The sequence below is a fragment of the Aythya fuligula genome, chromosome 1 (assembly GCF_009819795.1).
Source record: "Aythya fuligula isolate bAytFul2 chromosome 1, bAytFul2.pri, whole genome shotgun sequence".
NCBI lineage: Eukaryota > Metazoa > Chordata > Aves > Anseriformes > Anatidae > Aythya > Aythya fuligula.
In genome coordinates, this window is record NC_045559.1 from 4,223,744 (window position 1) to 4,241,770 (window position 18,027).

At 42.4% G+C, this 18,027-nt stretch overlaps 1 protein-coding gene across 1 annotated transcript in view; it reads right to left on the reverse strand.

The window, feature by feature from the left end:
- SFMBT2 (Scm like with four mbt domains 2) overlaps window positions 1-18,027 on the reverse strand; it is a 112,856-nt gene that overhangs the window by 14,770 nt on the left and 80,059 nt on the right. The window contains exons 12-16 of the mRNA XM_032203692.1: window positions 13,304-13,417; window positions 11,954-11,996; window positions 11,314-11,384; window positions 10,012-10,151; window positions 3,298-3,407 (exon numbers count right to left, since the gene is read on the reverse strand). Coding sequence (XP_032059583.1) covers window positions 3,298-3,407; window positions 10,012-10,151; window positions 11,314-11,384; window positions 11,954-11,996; window positions 13,304-13,417 — 478 coding nt within the window. The remainder of the gene's footprint in view (window positions 1-3,297; window positions 3,408-10,011; window positions 10,152-11,313; window positions 11,385-11,953; window positions 11,997-13,303; window positions 13,418-18,027) is intronic.

Consider the following 18,027-nt stretch of genomic DNA (forward strand, 5'->3'; position numbering starts at 1 on the left):
TTCCTCAAACAGGGCTAGGGACATGGAAGGCCTGAGAGCAACCCTTGCCAGCTGTTGAGGCAAAAAGCAAGCCAAAGAATACATCAAACACCTCAACACAATCTATCGCAAATGAAAGAAAGTCTTGTAAAGCAGCCACAGTGAAAAGACGGTGATTTGGGGTTAATATTCCTAGAATTCAGCTGCTGGATTTGCAGGTCTCAGAACTTCATTTTTCAAGCAGTCCAGGACTACACATCTTTCATATTTTGGTTAACCGGGCTTCCAACAAGACACCAGATAATGCTCTGCACGTAACGGTACTGTTAATGCACAAAGTCCTGCAAACATGGGTAAGTCCAATCAACCCCACTTATAGCTGTTAGAAATGAAAGCCTTTGTATGTAAGATTGGGAAGCCAAATCTAGATGTAGGCACTGAAATTAAAGCATCAAAATCAGAAGGGCTGAATGCCCACAGCTTTGTCTATTCCTCATAGGAATTCAGGGGATTGGGCCTGACATTTCTAACTCATCATCACCAATAAATCAGGTTTGACTATTTCCACAGAGAGCCAGCAGTGCTGTTGGGAAGTGAATGCCATCACGCACTGCAGACACATCTCTTTGGACAATCTAAATTGTTTAACTTCTTTGCAAAGCTAGCGTAATTGATTTTGCACTGGTCACTCTTGACAGCAGTGTAAACTAAACGCAGGTTGCCCAAAGACTGAGCTAATGCATTCATGGCAGTGAATGATTTGGCATTTGGGCCAGTGGGAAAAAAAAAGAAAAAAAAAAAAAAAAACACGCCACCTTCTCACCATCTTCCTCCCTCCCCTTTGCTCTACCCTACCACAACCATCACTGCAAACAAACAACAACATTGTCAAGATCTAAGGAGTTGTCAGCTCGCATCAGAAGGAAGGCGGTGACACAACATGTCACATTACAGCGCTGGCGCTCCAGCTGGCTGTGGAGCTGTCATCATTAGCAGCAAGATGCCACTGGGAGCTGGCATAGCTGGAACTCGATGTAGACAGGCGTTTGCTTGTTACAGGTCTCTGTTTAAGATTCCGGAGCACAACAGACTGTCATACCTGATGTAGCATGGCATGTGCTGTTTGCATGTCTCAGGGTAGCTGATTTCATAAGCATGTTTCTTTTTCTGCTTCTGCACAAGCAGATGTAATTAAAACCCCAGTAGGCTAGATGAAACAGCTCAAGTAAACCCAGGAAGGGAAAAAAAAAATCCTAGGGTAGTCAGATAGGGCACATCTACCCTTTGTCACCCACCAAGAAGTACTCAAGGTAGCTGCAGGCAAGCTGGTACGACCCGTCAGCACCACTCTATGCTCCAGCCCCAGAAACCAGACAGCTGCAGCCATGTGGTTCTCTCCAGCACCATTAGCTCCATCTCCTAAGGAGCCAGAGGACAACACCATACTGAATGAGAATATATTTCTATGCTTCGAGTCACTCCAAGACTTGCTGTCCTAGCTCTGAGACTGTAAAGATCCATCCTGTGGCTTGATAAAGTTGAAAGATGAAAATTGTTTGACTTGCTGAAGAGCTGAGCTTGCTGCTTCCTAGGGTAGCCATCATACAGGAACACACAGCCTGTGACTGTCTGGCCAACACTGCATATAAAACCTTGGCATACTTTTATCTGGCAGGCAATACAGATAAAAGATATATCCCAGCACCTGGCTGCCCTGCTAAATATGTAGGACAAGGAAAAAGACAAAAGCACAAATGGGTGGAAGTGCCACAGAAGAAAGTACAGGGGATGGAGGTGGTCCTTACAATACACCTAGTACATCAGGTAGCAGTGAGGGAGGGTAAGTGCAATAAGGATTGCAGCAGCCTTAAGAAGTACATACTACTGCTGTTGAACCAGACAGATATTCATACTCAAATGAGAATTCCCAACAAGCTTCTATTCTGAACACTGCTAATAGGAAAACTGCCCACAAGCTTGAGTCTTTGCAGGATCGAACAGAAAAACGGAGCATTACAACTTGATTTCACACTGCTAAGTACCTTTTAGAGTGCATTATCTGTCGTTTGCTAGTACAAGGTGTGGGAGCCCAGAATCAATGAAGTCATCGCCCATGACCTGGTTTTATTTTTAATGAAAATCTGCATGCACAAGGATGACTTTTGGATTCCCATCCACAAAATTTCATTTGATAAACACAAAAGCATGACTTTCCACATGGCTGAGAGAAGCAAATTAAAATAGGATTTTCTGGTAGCTTCTCAATTCTAATTGCAATCCTCCTTTCCAGTTTCAGATTGTGCGGGATAAAAGGTTCTCAATTCTCACCCTCAATCAGAGCACACAAGAGCTTTCTGCAGTATCGGCATGGCCAAAGATCAAATACAACAGCAATCAATAATTCCATATTTGACAGCAAATCATTGTAAATAACCAAAAGAAAACTGCTTTTATTTGAAAAGGAGTAACAGAGTTCAGCATAAAGGGTGAAATTCACTGCATTTAATGTCGGTACTCAAAAAGTCACAGCAATCAAGCTGGTCAGAAAGAGAGAGCTATCTACAAAGAACTATTTGTTGACCTTTGTCTTAAAATGGGAAGAATTGCTTTTTGGGAGGGATCTGGAGAGAGCATTGGTGATTGTCTCCTCTTTTAGAAGAATAATGGTTCTTGAGACACGTCGTAAGTACAGTGCCCATATATAAAGATATAAATGGTACATTTTAAAGATGGAAGGAAAAACAGAGTATTTTTTAGATACCAAGATTTCTTAAATATTGTTTAGATTTAGATAGAATTGATTCTAGAAAGGCATTAAAACATAATCTGAATCCCACATCTGCTAGTATTTTGTCCTAACCACCCTCCTATTTAAAAACATATCCCTGCTATATTGCTTACACTTTTTAGTGCCATTGATTCTTGCCAGGTTTTTCTGTATTAGAGTGACAGGCTCTATATTAAAATCAGCAATACTGCTACATTTAGAAAGCCAGGAATTGAATGAAATCAATAATAGCCAAGCTTATTGGAGCACCTTATCATAAAACTCAAGACTTCAGTGAATGAAGATGGCATATTTCTTCAAAATCTGGATAGCTGCTTGGAGAAAGACAATAGAAATGTACCATTCAGGTGAACATTTCACTTCTTAAGTTGCTACAGAACTAGGCAGGTAGCTCAGTGAAGCAAAATGATAATTAAAAAAGCAAAACTCTCACAATACAGAAAATCTCCTGCTCTTTTTTTTTTTCTTTTCCCCAAGCCAGTACAATTTCTGAAGCCTTCTATATAAGGGAGCACACACTGAAGACTTACTTTGCTTTGAGTGTTTCCTCTTGGAAATTCCACTGAGGGTCTTCCACTAGCTGCAGCTCTCGTAAAACACTCCCTGGCTTGTAAGCTGCATTGATCACCATGCTCAGAACCTATTGAGACATAAAACCAACAACACTGATGGATTTAAAAGCAATCCTTGACCACGCTCCCTGGTGCTATATAAGCAGGAGAAGCTTACAGATGCCAATTTATGTTCAAGGATGCACAAGATAAGTGTTAGATGCAATGAGAAGATGTCCCAGATTGAATCTATGTGCCAAGCACGTTGTGGATGACACTTCGGTATGGTACCATGATTGCATTAAATGCTGCTGGCCAACCCCAAAGATCTCCCATTAAATGAACGCCAGTGTTATTCCTTGAGACAGCCCCCCTCACCCAAAGCAGGTTCCATTTCCTGCATCCACAGTGGCTCAATTTATTAAAAAATGAAAACATCTCTGACGGCTCAGCCAGGGCCAAAGTCACGTGGGGGTTACACACCGAACACTAGATGGGAAACTCACGTACTTAAGGTTGGCAGTACACTTAAGCATCTGAGTGCTGCACGCCTTGACGGTATTAACGGAATATTAATGAAGTCTACACAAAAAGAGTTTGCAGGAGGAGTGCCTGAAACCCAGTATGTGTCCACTCTGTACAATAAAACGCATGTGCCAATCCATTTAATCCACAGTGTTTGAGAATAAAAATAATTCCTACTATTCACTCAGAGGATCCAAGCCTTAATAGCCTACACTTGGCCTAAGGAGATAAATACAAGAAAAACAAATCTCTTAATAGCACCAGATCATGTGTTTGAACACTCTGCATTGTATGCCCATGAATGACTCCACAATGAATCTGGATTGGTTTTGATATAAATTAGCTCTTTACCTAATGCCTGCTCTTAATTCTTCAGGGCTCTTAAATGATTTCAGTATGATAAGCATTAAGTTTCCCTAGCACCCATGAACATGCATCATATGGTTTTCATGAAAAACTGACCAGGTCATATTGCAAAGAGCAACGACTTTATGTTAACATTTTTTTCTTCTTTTCCTTTTGTATGCGTTTCTTTAATAAGCCAGCAATCTAATGATTTTCTGGCATTTGGAAAACCTTGAAGGGTGGATAATTTTCAGGCAAGGGCTTTAATTCATGTTGCATAGTACCGTGTAAAACAGAAGTGGTTTGAGTAGCCTGTCTAGATTATTCAATAGAAGCAAAATTTAATTTATCGTTGGTCCCCTGGATAAACAACCGGAACCAGTCTTCAAAAAGATGTAATTAGAGACACTTAAAGCAATGCCTACTAACAGGACCCAATGCCTTATGCAGCTCTGATCACCTGCACATCTCAAAGAGTGCTATGAGCACACTCATCTCACACAAGGGGAAACTAAAATACAGATTTACCCACAGTTCTCCATCTGGTTCCTAGCTTGTCACATAACCTGAGATTCCCAAGGCTTTGATTCCCAAGAAAACAAAAGAAAGCTTCTGAGCAACTCCATCTAGTTGCTCATTCACAACTTTTCTCATCTGCTACTCACCATACAGATGCAGCACTGGTATCTGAAACAGGGAGACCCAATGCAGGAAAGCCAAAACTGGGTTTTCAAATAAACACCAAGTATATGGGTGGCTCCCATGCTCATTCACAACTCATGTGTTCCCCTCCTGCAAATCCAGGGGGTTATTTACCACCTCATCAGGTGTCTGCTGGGGACGGTCTCCTTCAGCACGCTTTGACTCCCCTGTTTGCTGGTGAAAGAGCCAGGAGCAGAAAGCAGGGGGTTCTTCCACACCAATTCCCATAAACAGTGCTGCCTTGATCCTTTATCAGTGCAGTGGTGTTTGTATGAGTTGTCAAAACAGTTAGGAAGTGAGCAAGAAAAGAAAATCCCCCCCCTGCAAATAACTGTTTGGCACTGCCTGAGCATCACCCTGGACACCTAATCAACTCCAGCCCTGCAAAGAAACCACAATGCCAGTACTTCTCTCAAAGGTCACTTGTCATTCATCAGGACTCTTGCTAAACTTCTAAACACAGTTTTTAAATGAGTGTTTTGTAATAGGAGTCATTTCCCTTTAACAGAATATTTTTTTATTATTATTTTTTTAAAAAAGCATTAGCTGTTACTCTTCTTGTATCTCAAATTTAAGTCACTGGGTCTGGCATTTTACAGTGCAGCAGGAGTCCATTACCATGTTAAATATGTTACCTTCTAACAACACTCTCTCTTAATATTACACACTGCTAAACACTAGGAAAAAAAATATTACTTTTTTTCTTGCACAAAAATTAACTGGGATTAAAGGAAAAATGGTGAAGAAACCTATACCATTTTCCAGCTTTCTCTGGAGATGGAAAGTACCTTCACTCACGTCATCAGAGATCAGTGGGATTTGCAAATTTCACATCACTCGACCCCTCTTCATTGATGATCTCAATCCTGGATGAAGCTTTCTCAGGAAGTATCACTTAATGAGGTTATATCACAAAATAGCACTATGCCCCTTCTCTTCAAGAGCCCTACGACCAGCATCCTTCTGAGAAGAAATTCAACTTCCCTCCTCTAGTCCAGGGGGTAGCATTCAAGTGGTGACATGCTTACAACAGACTATGTCATTTCAAAAATACAGATGGCCAGATCCTAAGTTAGAGAATCTGCTATAGATGGGTTGAAATCCATGGAGCAGTCTTGAGGGCAACATAAGTGAACCCTCTTGTATAAATGCAGTTTGTATCTTTCTAGACTATAAAAGATTTTTGCTATCCCAACACAATGTCTTATAACTAACGATAACACCATCAACATGACTCAATCATACACCTAAGGCTCAGTACAAGCTATGTAATTTTCCGAGCACCATGATTTAATTATGCAAATTTCTCCTAAGAACTCATGCTGTGCTGAAAAAAAATAAATAAAAAAATCAAATTGCAGAATGTAATAGGATTCTTTCACAAATGCTGGCTCATTTTTCCAGTTTGCATCAGTGGCAAACACTAAGTCATGCTACCTTTAAGTCCATTTTCATCTAAATAGAAAAAGAGTAAAGTGTCTTAAAAATAGTAATAGCAGTAAGCAATGAGGCTAATTAATCTTTACAGCGTATTTCCTTAAGATATGGTGGGTTATAGATCATCCAGAGTCTTAAAAAAGACATTTCATTATGTTTTACAATGTTGCTGTGGTAAGTTGCTGGCACAGATAGAAGAACAGTTTGGTATTTTTAGATATTCTGCCCCAAGAACTGTATCTGTAGCTGACAGTGTGTTTATTTTAATTTAACTTAAAGTTTGTATTTATTACGTATCTTAGCTACTATACAGCCACTACTTCTCAGCCCAGATGCAGCTGTTGGATGGCAGCAGTTGATGCCTCCACTGTCTCTTGGCTCCAAGTCTCAACTTTTTTTCCAAACAAGAATCTCAGGAATGAGATAAACTTTGAAGCTGATGTTAAACAACAGGCACTAACACCCTCACTTGTCTCTTGGGGTGAAGGAAGCCACAATAAACCAAGGGCTTGTGCTGGCACCAGGACTAATGCACCACCAGGTTTTAAGAAGGATGAGGCATCATCCAGGCTTTGCATGGAAGCAAGGATACATACGCACTAACAAACACAGAATTAAAGACAGTATTTTTGATCATACTATCAAGTAAGTTGTAATTGCTCCCAGAATTTTAGATAAATCTTGCTGAAGGTGGGCCATTCTGGGAGGTACCTTAGCAGCTTCCTCATTGCAGAGCTCACAACCTTTGCATCCAACTCTGGGGCAAAGCAAGTGGGCAGAAATCAGGGGGATTCCTGATGTGCTGGAGAAGATGTGTTGCACAAAAGCAAACCTATCCATGCTGCTTCTGTCCCGATGACCCACATGAGAAAGGCCCAGATTATTCAGCTAGAAGGAGGAGGTCCTGCTCTACATTACAAGGATATATCCCAACCTTATTTAGACCAGAGCCAAGCAACCCACGGCTATCTCACTGTTGGTGTACAGCCTGGTAGCACCAATTTATTTGGAGCTGGATCCAGAATGATGTTTCATTGCATCGCTGATAGATGTAAAAAAGGGACATGAATTCAGGGGAAAAAATGTCTGAGGAGCATGAGCCACACTTGTAATTCTTTTCTTTTATTTTTTTTTAATATATATATATATCCCTCATGGTTGAGTGCAGAGGAAGGCAGGGGATGGTGAGCTACTTGCTCAGCACCCAGCCAGGAGCAAGGTCTCCCACCACCTGGTACTAACAGGGAGAGGACATCTGCTCTCTTCTTGTTTTAGGTAATCCAGGCCAGGGAATGGGGCAGGAGATGGTTATTCAGCTGTTTTCAGTCTGGGGTTTTCATCAGTGTCAAACACAACAGCATCTCTATCACAGAGACTGCTGCCCACTGTGAACTAGCTCATGTCTGGCACGGGTTCAAATTTTAACTAGAACATCTCTAAAGGCAGAGAGCTGTGGCTGGAGACCAGGGTGATTTAAAAGGCTCCCACCAGACTGCTGATATGTCTGTTCTTCCTTCATAGCTGTTGTTTGGGGTTGTCTTTCCCACACTCCCCTGTGTGTTGCCAGAGTAAAGCACATGTATAATTTATCTATTCCAGACAAGTTATGCTGATGCATAATTTACAATGGCCTGTAATTCTCCTATATAGTGAGACAGAGATAATTATAATGCATTTGCATTCTCTGGGCCATGTCATCAGTGGGTATAAAGCCAGACAAAGCCATCAAGCTTTGTATTGAGACTGGGCTTGGAGGGATGAGGACCTTCGCAGGCTCTGCAGCTCACGAAGCCTTGTGGCTGTGGGTTTGGGAGATGTCTCTTACACTGCTGTCAGCACTCAGCTCTGCAATCCTTTTGGGTGCTCTGGCAGCTGCTAAGATATTTAAGTTGTAGGTACATTTTCCTTGCTGCCTCTTGCCTCCTCCAGCTGCTTGGGTACACCCATGGTTCTCTGAGCTGCTGACACCTCTCTTGCCTTGGCTGATAGGAACCAGGTGTATTTCCCCAATAGCAACACCCTGAATGCCTCCTCTTCACCCATTCCAGAACCCAGACCTGGTCCCCATAGACTCAATGATCTTGGATTTATCTTCAAAATACCACTAAGAAACACTGGGACATTGCCATGGTCCTGCTCCTGAGGAATCATTTATGGCTCCAAAAGCAAGATACTCATGTCTTGTTGAGACTGCTATTTTCTCCTTCAACAAGGAATTCTTCAAGGAGTCAGAGCAGGGGGAAACTGGATTTCTGTAGGAAAATTAGTTTGGTTTCCACAGTCAATAATAAGTCCCTTTCTTGAGGAATTTGGAGAAGCTGGTATTAGTCTATGCAACAAAGCCATGAGACATGAGGGGAGGACCTGTCAGCAGCTTTGCACTACTTGTGTTTCCAAAATCCAAATTCCAGGAGGAGAGGGGGAAGAAACATTAGCATACCCATTAGCTGTGGATGCCTCATGTTTCCCCCATGTTGCTTTTTCATTGCCTGGTTTTCAAGCAGCAGCAGATTGCTAACACTCCCCATCAGCACGCCACCAAAGACTGGCTTTCAAATTTGGCAGCTGTCAACTTGTGCTCTGCAACCACTTTATCCTGCTTTCTGCTGAGGGCTATTTTTGATTTGCATTTTTTGCAGATCCAAGTGTCCCACCTGCATAAGCAGCTGGATTATTGGGCTCTCTTCATAGCCTTTTTTTAACCATGTGAGACAATTGGCAGTGCTGCTGTGTGTAAAGCAGTGTACAGATGCAATCAGGGAGTGGGGACACGAGAGTCACTCTACAGTACAGAAGAAGAATGTTTTCGAAATTGGTGGGTGATTTGGGAGGGATCTCTCATTTCAGGTGTTTATGCCAAGGGATGAAATCCATCTCACTTCAGACAACTTCAAACCTCCTCACCAAGCTGGGCACCAAGAGTCTGGCAAATACATCAGACCTAAAGGTTCCCCTGCCTTTCCTCTGCAAGCAGAGGGAGCTCAGATCCACGTCAAGTGGGGTTCATATAGGTACAGATAAGAAAGCTGGAAGACCTAGATTACTAAAAGACCCCAGTCAAGTTGAAATAGTGCCCACAGGACCAATGGCACCCTGCTTATCCAACAGGACCATCTTGTCCTCTCCCACTTGAAGTCATCCTGCCTTTCATCTGTACATGCACAGTATACCAGTGGAAGCTGGGCACACCACAGCTTCCACTCAGCACATCACACACCCCCATCGTTGGCTTTCTGTCCTGTTTCACGTTGAATCCCAATGATTTGAGTCCCATAGGACCACGGTCACACATACAAAGGTGTCCCCCATGCCAAATCTGCTGGCTCAACAGTAGTGCAGATGCTGCACTGCTTGTGCCAGGAGAAACAGGTTGATGGCTAAAACCACAGAGGTCCTCTTCACGGACAGCTCTGGCCAGAACAGTAATTCTCCTGCACAGCAGCAAAAGTTAGATGAAACTTGTTCCCAACCAAGAAAACTCCCCATGTTTCAGAAATGTCTCCTCTCATGTTAAAACCCCCAATGCATACACATACCCCAACTTCCCAACTTGTAGTTTCAACCTGTGGAAGCTGCCACAGGATTCCAGCACAATTTTAGGTACCTCCTTATTAAACTCTGGGCCCAGCAACCCACAATCCACGTTTTCCCCTGAAGTCCTCCCAAAAGATAGCTGAGCCATACCTCTTTAAGGACCAGCACGCACTTGCCAGGCCCGACAGACTGAGGTAGCTCTGCTATTCTGCCTTTGTTTAAATAAGGACCTGAGAAGCAGCGGTGGTTGATGTAGAGCTGAGGGCAGCAGTATCTCCCATTGATGGTGCCTGCAAGGAGAAAGTGGCGTTGATGTGCATTTACACTTTGGGACAATAAATCAAGGGTCCTTCTTCTTCCTCCATGATGGGGGAAGGAGGAGAAATTAAATGGGGGTCATAAAAAGTTTTCCCTAAGAATGAAGGTAGAGAAGCCTCTGCTACTTGAATTCACTCAACACAGGAAGATTAATTGCTTTTAATGGTAACTAATATGGCTGCACACCCTATAGAAGGGAGAATCAGGAAGGGATTTTGTTCATAACAGGACCCGAGGCTCTATCATAACTCACATTGCAGATGAACACGAGCAACTCAATTGCAACATGCTATGGAGGGAACACGTTAGTTGTTTCTGACCAGGCATGTAATCAGCTCAGGGAGAAAATTCAGGTGAAAGGCTCCACCATCCCTGTTCAGCTGCCCTCCAACCCAGTAAGAACTTGGATACTATTCCCCTGAAATGACATGGGTCTAACATGCAGTTTTGTGTATCTGGGCTAATAATCCTGGGCTCCTTTACAACCCATGGAGAGAAGCAGATACTTAAAGACACCATCCAAATGGCTGTCCACAATAGCTCAGATGATCATACCCAAAAAGAGCCCATTTGACTACATTTGATTATGAAAGAGCACTGGGCTGTTGGCTCAGATACTGATATGTGTCCTATAGATATATGAAATAAAGTGAATTAAATCCTGCCTTTCCTGCAGTGTCTCCACAATTATCTGGATGAATATTGTACTCTTGGTGCCTCTCACCATCACTAAATTGGAGGAAAATTTACCTTTAGCAGAAGTAGCAGCCATACCACATAGTCATGATGCTAACACTGGGACACATTAAGTCCTGGTGTAAGCAATTTAATAGATGACAATTAGAAAGCCACATCCATCTCCACCAGAGCTTCTGGCCCTAACATCAGCAGCTGAAATGGGCAAGTTGTATGGGAACCCCAATAAACCCAGCAAGACACAGTGTTCCCACACAGAGGACTGGACCCTCACATATAGTACATCTGAGACACCCTGCACTGCTTTGTAGGTCTGCACCCCCTGAGGATGTGACCCTATTTCCCCACCCGTATGACACATTCACTTCTTTTTTGGGGTTTTCCCCCTCCATAAAGGCAACGGACCCTTGATATCCCACTGGTGTCAAGCAGCCTTACCTGTTGTGTCTGGCTGAGGAACTGGGCAGAGGTCATGAGGTATTTTCTCAACAGGCACTGCGGATGGTAACCTGTTAAAGAGCAATTTGGAGTATTTACTAAGGTTAAATGGGGCAGAACCAGCCTTCAGGCTGGACTGTGACACACACCACCATCTGCCTTGAGTGAGGACTGAAGATGCAACAAACACAGCCCTGCTTCCACTCATTTTATCATAGCCCAGAACCTGCATATTGCAGAAGGTGCCAGACTGACCCCTCCTCCAAAAATGCACCCCAGTCCATGCGCTTTAGCTCTTTGGACTGCAAATATTCACATTCAAGTCCTTTAAATTCTAGTTTCTGGAAACTGGAAGGGTTAGACAGGGAAATGCTTTCCTGGTGCACACCTGTCCTTCCCAGGTATCCCTTACTGGCCTTCAGGCACTGGGTATGGCTGCACAGTCCCAGCTAGCAAAATTTTCTTTTACATAGACTTTCTAATATGTTCACAAATATTCTAGATTTAAAGGAATTCCATTGCAACTATGCTGTAGTATCTGGGTGGCAGTGAGCAAACTCGCTCAGGTGCTGTGTATCATTTCCCCTGGAAGACCTGATGAATTGCCATAAAAATATCACCTTAAAAAACAAAAACTTACTGCTTTTCTGGTTGCACAACTGCAATTCTTCTCTTCCTTCGCACTGCAAAAATGAAGCAAGAATTAGTTTTGTGCTCTTCTGTCCTATAAAATACACCCATAATGCATAAAAAGCCATATAAATGCACTGACTATAACACAATGAAATGGTACTTAATTACTATCGCCATCTTTTCCTGGTATTTTTAAGTAAGTCACTACATCATTAAAATCTGCTTTAAAGATGTAATAATACATTTAATCCTTCCTCTGGAATGCTAATATTGTGTTTTATGGGATCAATATAAAAAAAAATTAAATAAAAACACAAATATTTTTCCATACAGAAACACATATGGATAAGATTACATTTTACAAGCATGATTACCTCCAGCATAATTTATCCCTAGCTATAAATTGCGATAAGTCTGCATAATGTTGCCATAGCAGTATTCTCCCAAATTAGGCCCTGGCTGCCTGATTTTTAACTTAAGCATATTTAACTCTTCAAAAGGGCTGACACATTTTTAAATTTGCCTTTCAGATGTTAATTAATGTAAACAGCAAGGCTAATTTTTCATCTGGTGGCTTGAGATCAGGGTTGAGTAGTTTCTGCAAGGAATGGGAGAACAGCACCAAGCCACTAGGCACTTATGAACTGCCTGCAAATGTGAAGGGCAAGGGAAGAAATCAGTCTTAATATGCACTGGAGGTAAGACAAAACACTGTGGGCTTGATTGCACCAAGAGAGACTTAAGTTAAACACTTGGAAAATCCCTGGACTCATAAGGGCAGTGAAATAGCAGGATAGATACCCTGGGAAGGTGCAGAAGCTCCATGATAAGAGGCCAGTACACATTTCTCAATTTAGGTAAAGCTGTTTTGGAGAGGTTGTGCCAGAATGGCCTCTTTATGTCCCTTCAGGCCTATATTTTATGCTTTTGTGTGTGTGTGTTTTTTTCTTCTTTTTTTTTTTTTTTTTTTGTAATTTGAGGTCCCGTATCCCTAATTCACTCAGTTGCCTAACTCAACTCAGCTCAGCACAGCAAAACTTGGTTTCGTTCTGACCCTACTGCAAACCCACAAGCCACACTGTGCAATCCCAAACCACATAACGGCCTTTCCCAGTGCTAACCATCCCATTTTTAGAAAGACTGAGCACACAGACAAGTACAAATTATGTAATAGCAGTGCTGCAGCATCTGGTCACTAATTAGATTTATTACTGCTTATTACAGCATGCTTGCAGCCTGGTTACTAGTCCACTAGTCAGGTTGGTAGTTTCAAGAATTAGATTATGGGCTTAATCCAAACTCCCTGATAAAACTGTTGATACGGTATCTGTTCTGCTTGAGGTTTCTATATACTTACAAACAGCTTTGTGTGGTGGAGTTAGGTTATAAGCATTCGCTTCACACCAGCCAACTGGGAAAATGTCCATAGACTCTACATCAACTATATACTCTGGAGAGGGCATCTGTAAACCTATAAACACAAATTTATAATGAAATTTGGACATGAGCTCAGAGCCACTCAAGCATTCATCACAAACCAAGGGAAGCAAATGATGGAACACGTAAAAATAAATCTGCTTCCCTGCATCAAAATCAGGCATCATTTCATCTTCAATTTTGCAAAGACAGCAATGATAAGGCTGTTGCATTTACAGTGAATTGTGATACTGGAGAAAACCCACATTAAGAGCACACTAGGGGTGTGTAGTGAAGCAGCCAAAAGCTGAGGTTGAACACGTATGACTTTCCCCAACAAGACAGTGTGACTGACCCATTGGCTCTCTCGTAGAGTTGCATGAGCAAAGTAGAAGAAGGACAGTTGGGTGCTTACTCTTACTGGTAGGAGCATGTCCATGGGATATAACATAATGGCAGCAAACATGATAGGTCTTTATGCCTCAGTGCTCCCCTGAAGCTTTTCTGTGTAGTTCTGCCCTCGAGCCACTGTTTTTGAAGGTGGGAGATGGCCACTCATCTGCCTAGAGGTACTAGGAATTCTCCTAATGCTCCTTACAGCACATGAAACTTGAGCTGATCACCCAACAAGGCAACATAAAAGCCCTACATGGGATAGATGCACTAAGATCTCTGACATAGCACTGGCTCCAAATTCTCATGGGAAATTTCCACCTAAAGCCAATCTCTTCCAGCTTGGTTATTACGTCTCCTTCAGAAGACACTTGCCTGTCTTGGTTTATTTGGGTCTCACTCAAAGCCCACTGTCTTTGAGGTCTTTCAGAAACAACTCCGGGCCCTGAGTAAAGACACCATTTAACAACTCCAATTCAACTCCATCTGTGCTCGTACAGCCTCATCAGCAAGTTCCTGCCCCTCTGCCATTTCCACACTAGGACCAGCACCAGCATGAGGCAATCTACTAATAAAAGAGACCAAAAGATTAGCAGCTTCCCCTGCAGCATCCTCACTTCTGCATCTGTTACAGCATCTTTGCCTCCTGCTTAGTGCAGCAGTGTTTGGCTGTGCTCAGCTAGATGACTACGGGGAGCTTCCCACTAATGAATGTTCATCAAGAGCTTGCAGTGTAATTGAAACAGTAATTGAACTTTGTGATGGGAATGGCATCAAGACTGAGCTGCAGCACTTGGATTGGTCTTGTCTCTAGCAATAAACTTGCTGTGCTTTTGAGAGTGTGAGGTTGTACTGAAAACCAAAGTAAGCAGGAAATTGGTGCTAGTGTTTAGAATGCTGGAGGAAACATTAAAAATAAAAATTAAAAAAAAAAAAAAAGCAGTCACGTTGTCTGCATAGATTCATTGATGTCTTCGTGGTATTCTTCTGAGCCCTGCATCATGCTCATGCATCATACCTTGAAGATCTGGTCTCCTTCACCAGCATACAGGGAAGGGAAGAAGAAAAGAGCAAGCCATACAATGCAGGATGCAGCCTGGCATTCCCTGGACAACCATTTACCTCCACAAGGAAATACCAAATGGTCACAGCTCAGCTTGAACCTGACAGAAGATGCACTTTCCAGTATGTAAAACATTTTCACCTAATGCCACAAACCCAGCCAAGGATCAGATGTGAGAACTGCTGAAGTCAGAGGTGAGACATTCACAAGGTGAGCAAGCAATGGATCAAACCATAAATAGAGCAAGAGATCAGCACACTGAAATTTCAACAGATCTAGGAAAATCTACTGTTTTAATGACTGTAACTGTCCTATGGTGTTATTCTGACTCAATAAACAAATGATATGTACCTTCCTGCTCACAAACAATAAACGTGGCATGAAAACTGTTTTTACCAGCTGCAGCTGCCCTGATGAGCAAGAAAGAACCATAACGTCTGTTCTGCTGCAACACCACTATTCTTCTTGTAAGACATAATCACAGCTATTCTGGCCTTGCTTGCACTGCTTCTTCCCTTTGGCAATCAATAATCCTGCCTTCCACTTCCGACATCTCACTGCTTCATTTGGACTCACTCGTGTAAATGGAAACCAGCTTGTTTGGAACTCATTAGTTTCATCTGCTGCATTTTACGCTGCCATCTTGCTAGACCAAGAAATGTCCGTGAGACTTGAGAGATTAAATGGAAAAGTAGAGAGCAGGGAGACTGGAAATAGGGTGAGGAAAATTTCCATCTCCCATTATAAATCTTATAGGATGGGCAGAATAGCGCAGCAACTCTGGAAAACTGTCAGAGGGAAAATTATGGAACACCTCTCTGGAGAAGTGATTAACAGGAGAGTTTTCCTTAAATTCCTAGTCTGTGCAGAGAGGGTACATTATTACTTGTATAAATTCACACCAGAAAGTTTCAGCCTTAAAATCTAAAATGAACCCGTAAAAATTAACAATGCAGATGATGAGTAATAAAGTAGCAGCAAGTGATGGGATGTGCACAGCCTCGGATCAGCCCTGTACTTCTTTCCGTCCACAGGGGAACTATACTGCTGCTCATTAAATGCTTGCCCTGAAGTTTACAGAGTTTTGCTACTGTACAAAGCATGATTTATTAAGCAATGTTCCCTCATGTCTAACTCGACGCTGCTTAACTACTGCGTCCTGTTTTATGGCTGCAGTTTGGGCTGTCAAACAGCGAAACTGGGAGGGCAACAATGAAAGCTTCAGACGCGCCCATGATAAATGGTGGGACCCGAGGTCTTCAGCGATGGGCTCCCATGGCAGTTGGGAGTCTTGCTGCTACCAGAATATAAATAATCAGTTAGAAACAATAGTGTATTAATGGAGTTGAAAAAAAACCAACATGCCATAGTCCAAGCCACATTTATTTTACAACTCTGCAAGCAGTGTTCTGCATTGTGTTGTTTTTTTTAATGCCTAGTTTTAACCTAACAGTATGCATACTGCAGTCACGAATTTCAACAGCAGCAAAGCCTTTTTATTTTTGCAGCCTTTTGCATCTTTTCCTTTTACTACAGATCATTCTATTCCTGGTATTGAGATATAAAACAAGTGTAAAGCATTTATATATAAGAACTCAAAAGGCAAGGAGATACACACAGGATTTTTATGACAAGTTGTAAAAAAAACTTCCTTTAAGAAATTAAAAGAGTAAAAAGGCAGAGAGAAAGTAACAAGGGAAGGGAGCAATACATGTGGCTTTCTCTCTGCCTTTATTCAGGGCCTTGGAGGACTGGTTGATTTAAAGACCCAAGAAACAGCGTTCCTTGTTCACTGTAATGGGCAGTTTAGTGAACATAGTCCCTTTGAAAGTATTACAGATTAAGAAAAAAAAAGATTCTGAAAGATTCCCAGACCCCATCAAATCCATATAGAAGAGTGAAGGCACCTCCCAATATAAGAAGGGCATTTGTGAAAATGGGCCAGATTCTTTGACCACATGGGTGTAAATTCAACAATGGTATTAGTGAAAAGTGAATTTCAAGCAACCACTAATTCCAGTTCTTTCGTAAAAATATCTACAAGTGTCCAGAACAGGCTGCAGATGGGCTTTAGCTACCATGAGTCTGAAGGCAATTGTTTTTTACAGATGAAAAAAACAAAACCTGCCATTGCATGATGCTCTACCAAAAGCAGATGTACACAGTTGTACCTGCTCTATACACTGGAGACAAACACAGAGGGGCCAAAGCTACATGCTGGGGATAGAGAAGGAAGAAGATCTCCCCAGATTTTAGCCAGCCCAAGCTGCAGGGCTTAGCAGCAAAGACAAAACAAGCACGAAGGAGTTTGCCTGCCAAGCTTTAGATCAGACGGAATCTCTCTTTAGGCAGCAATTGAGTTATAAATCTCTGAGAAAGGGATTTATCGCGGAGGCACTGGGAGAACCTTGTCTACCATATAATGCTATTTCTGTAGAGCTAAATGCCACAGAACATCTGCCTTTGTTACATTTCAGAACAAGCTGCTAGCACAGATGAGGTACTTTGGGTTACATGTCAACGTTATTACTAACTTTAAGGGCTTTGATCTGAGACCTTTCCTCGTGTACAAACTGCACTGCACATTGTCAGGCGCTGAAATACTTCTTGGGTTATTACAATCAATGCACCATGGTGCTGAAGGGAAAAGTAGCTCCCCTGCACCAGGGGATGATGAAGCTGTTAGCATCAGTCTGGCTTTCAGTGTTCTCCCAGCCCCAGAAAACTGAGAGCTGAGTATCTTGCAGAGGAGAGAAGGTGACTTTTGTGCAGAACATGCATGAGACTTCATATCCCATGGGATCTCTGCAGAAACCCCTTGCCCTGACCCCTGTAGGTCTGTCCTTTCCTGATTATCACATGCCTGAGTATGGTTTGTACCCCATTAACATTTTCCTAGCTGTTCTACCCTGGAAGAGCCAAAAACACTTGCAATTATCTCTGAGAACAAGGCTCCATACTGCTTTCACAGAAACAATCCTGACAACTGTGTGGCTTTAATGCATTTCATCAGGATTACTGAGCCAGCATCCTGCCCCCATGGGCCATCACAGGAGAAATGCGCAACTCCTTTCCTTGCTCCCAACTCCCACTACAGGGCTCCCATTGAGCTTGCAGGTGTCACTGGCTTTAGCAAATGAAAGATGCTCTGTTTCCGTTTGATTTTGGTCTCTGCAGGGAAACTGTGTCTGTAACTGAGCAAAAACTTA